The following is a 1756-nucleotide window of genomic DNA, read 5'->3' as shown; positions in this document are numbered from 1 at the left end:
GAGGACTCAGCACGGCTGGTCAGAGACAGGGACAGGAAGGGAGGGGACAGGGAAGAGGTGTCAGGGGGTGGCGAGGGGCTCCTGGGAGGGGAGATGGTGGCCTGGGCGCTGCTTGGGTGGGTTGAGCTGGCCGGGTCGCAGGGGAGATGGGATCGCAAACATGCACATGTGTGTACACAGATGCGTGCACACATGTACGTTACATCACAGGATCACAGAATCCCAGACTGGTGGGGGTGGGAAGGGCCCTCTGGAGCTCCCCCAGTGCCACCCCCCACCAGAGCAGGGGCACCTCCAGCAGTGGCACAGGACGGCATCCAGGCGGGTTTGGGATGGCTCCAGAGGGGGAGACTCCCCCACCTCTCTGGGCAGCCTGTGCCACTGCTCTGCCGCCCTCACAGCAGAGAAGGCCCTCCTCAGGTGGAGATGGAACTGCTGATGGTCACGTTTGTGCCCGTTCCCTCTTGTCCTGTCACTGGGCACCACTGGAAACAGACTGTCCCCATCCCCCTGGCACCCTCCCTACCCACCTACATACACGTGCATACATGTACATGCACGTGCACACCCAAGCACATGTGCTTGCAGACACTTCCACAGACCTGCACATACATGCACGCTCGCACACGGGCACGGCCATGGGTGGACCTCCGAGGAGTTGGGGGTGAGGGGTCCCTGGGTTCCTGTAACCTCTGTGCGCTGTGCAGATCACTGAGCTCTCTAAGGAGGTCTTCAGGCTGAAGGAAGCCCTAAATGCCCTCCCTGAGTCCCGGGGGCCACCGCAGTCACCCCCCGACACTGCCGCTCTCCAGGCCAGGATCCGTGCGCTGGAGGAGAAGCTGACGGTGGGTACCTTGGGGCTTGTGGCCATCACCTGGGGGGTTCTGGGCTTCTACAAGCCCCCGGTCCCATGCTCAAACCCACTCACTGTCTTGCAGGAGACAGAAATGCGGCACAGCAAGGTGGTGACACTGTACCGGAGCCATCTGCTCTATGCAGTGCAGGTGAGGTGGGGACGTGGTTGTGGGCGAACTGGGGACACTGGTATGGGGGACCGGGGCACCAGCCAGCCATGCGTCGATGCCTGTGTGCTGGTGGGGGGCAGCAAGGGGCTGCATCCAGGGAATGCCAACCCAGGGGTGATTGGGCCATGCACACAGACTCCCCGATGTCCCCTCTGATGTCCCCACCAATGTCCCCTCCACCCCAGGGCCACATGGACGAGGACGTGCAGAGAATCCTGTGCCAGATCCTGAAGATGCAGCGGCTGCAGGAGCAGGGCAGATGAGCCCCTGCCAGCACGGCAGTGCCACAGGGGTCGGTGGCACGGCTGGTGACATGGCTGGGGGGCCAGGCCTGTGATCGCACCCTCTGTGCCCCTTTGCGTCTCCGGCCAGCACCCTGTCACCAGCACATTGCACCCCCCACCCCCCCGGCCCTGGGGGTCTGTGCCACCCCCCTGCTGCCCCACGCACTCCAGCACAACAGCAATAAAGTATTTATACTCACGCCAACGGGGTGGCTCATCGCTGGGGGGGGACAAGGGTGGGCATAGGGTGCTGGGGGCTGTGGGGGAGGTTGGTGGAGCTGGGGACGGTAGGGGATCGGTGCTGTCATCTCCTCCAGCCCCGATGTCCCCAGATGGGAGCGGGTGACCATGAAGGAAGCGAGGTGGTGGCGTGGGAAGGGTTGAAACCCTCTTGGCCAGAGCTGGAACCGCTTTCCTGCGGGTCCGGGGCAGGCACAGGCCCCGGGG

At 64.0% G+C, this 1756-nt stretch overlaps 1 protein-coding gene across 1 annotated transcript in view; it reads left to right on the top strand.

Moving 5' to 3' along the window:
* Positions 1-1288, top strand: part of ANKRD24 (ankyrin repeat domain 24) — an 8740-nt gene extending 7452 nt beyond the window's left edge. Inside the window, 4 exon segments of the mRNA XM_009880893.1 lie at positions 589-664; positions 708-849; positions 939-1009; positions 1211-1288. Coding sequence (XP_009879195.1) covers positions 589-664; positions 708-849; positions 939-1009; positions 1211-1288 — 367 coding nt within the window.
* The last annotated feature ends 468 nt before the right edge of the window (positions 1289-1756 follow it).

This window comes from Charadrius vociferus, unplaced genomic scaffold (genome assembly GCF_000708025.1).
Source record: "Charadrius vociferus isolate BGI_N301 unplaced genomic scaffold, ASM70802v2 scaffold2003, whole genome shotgun sequence".
NCBI classification, from domain to species: Eukaryota; Metazoa; Chordata; class Aves; order Charadriiformes; family Charadriidae; genus Charadrius; species Charadrius vociferus.
The sequence above is the reverse complement of the archived record's forward strand: the minus strand, read 5'-3'. Positions and strand labels throughout refer to the sequence as shown.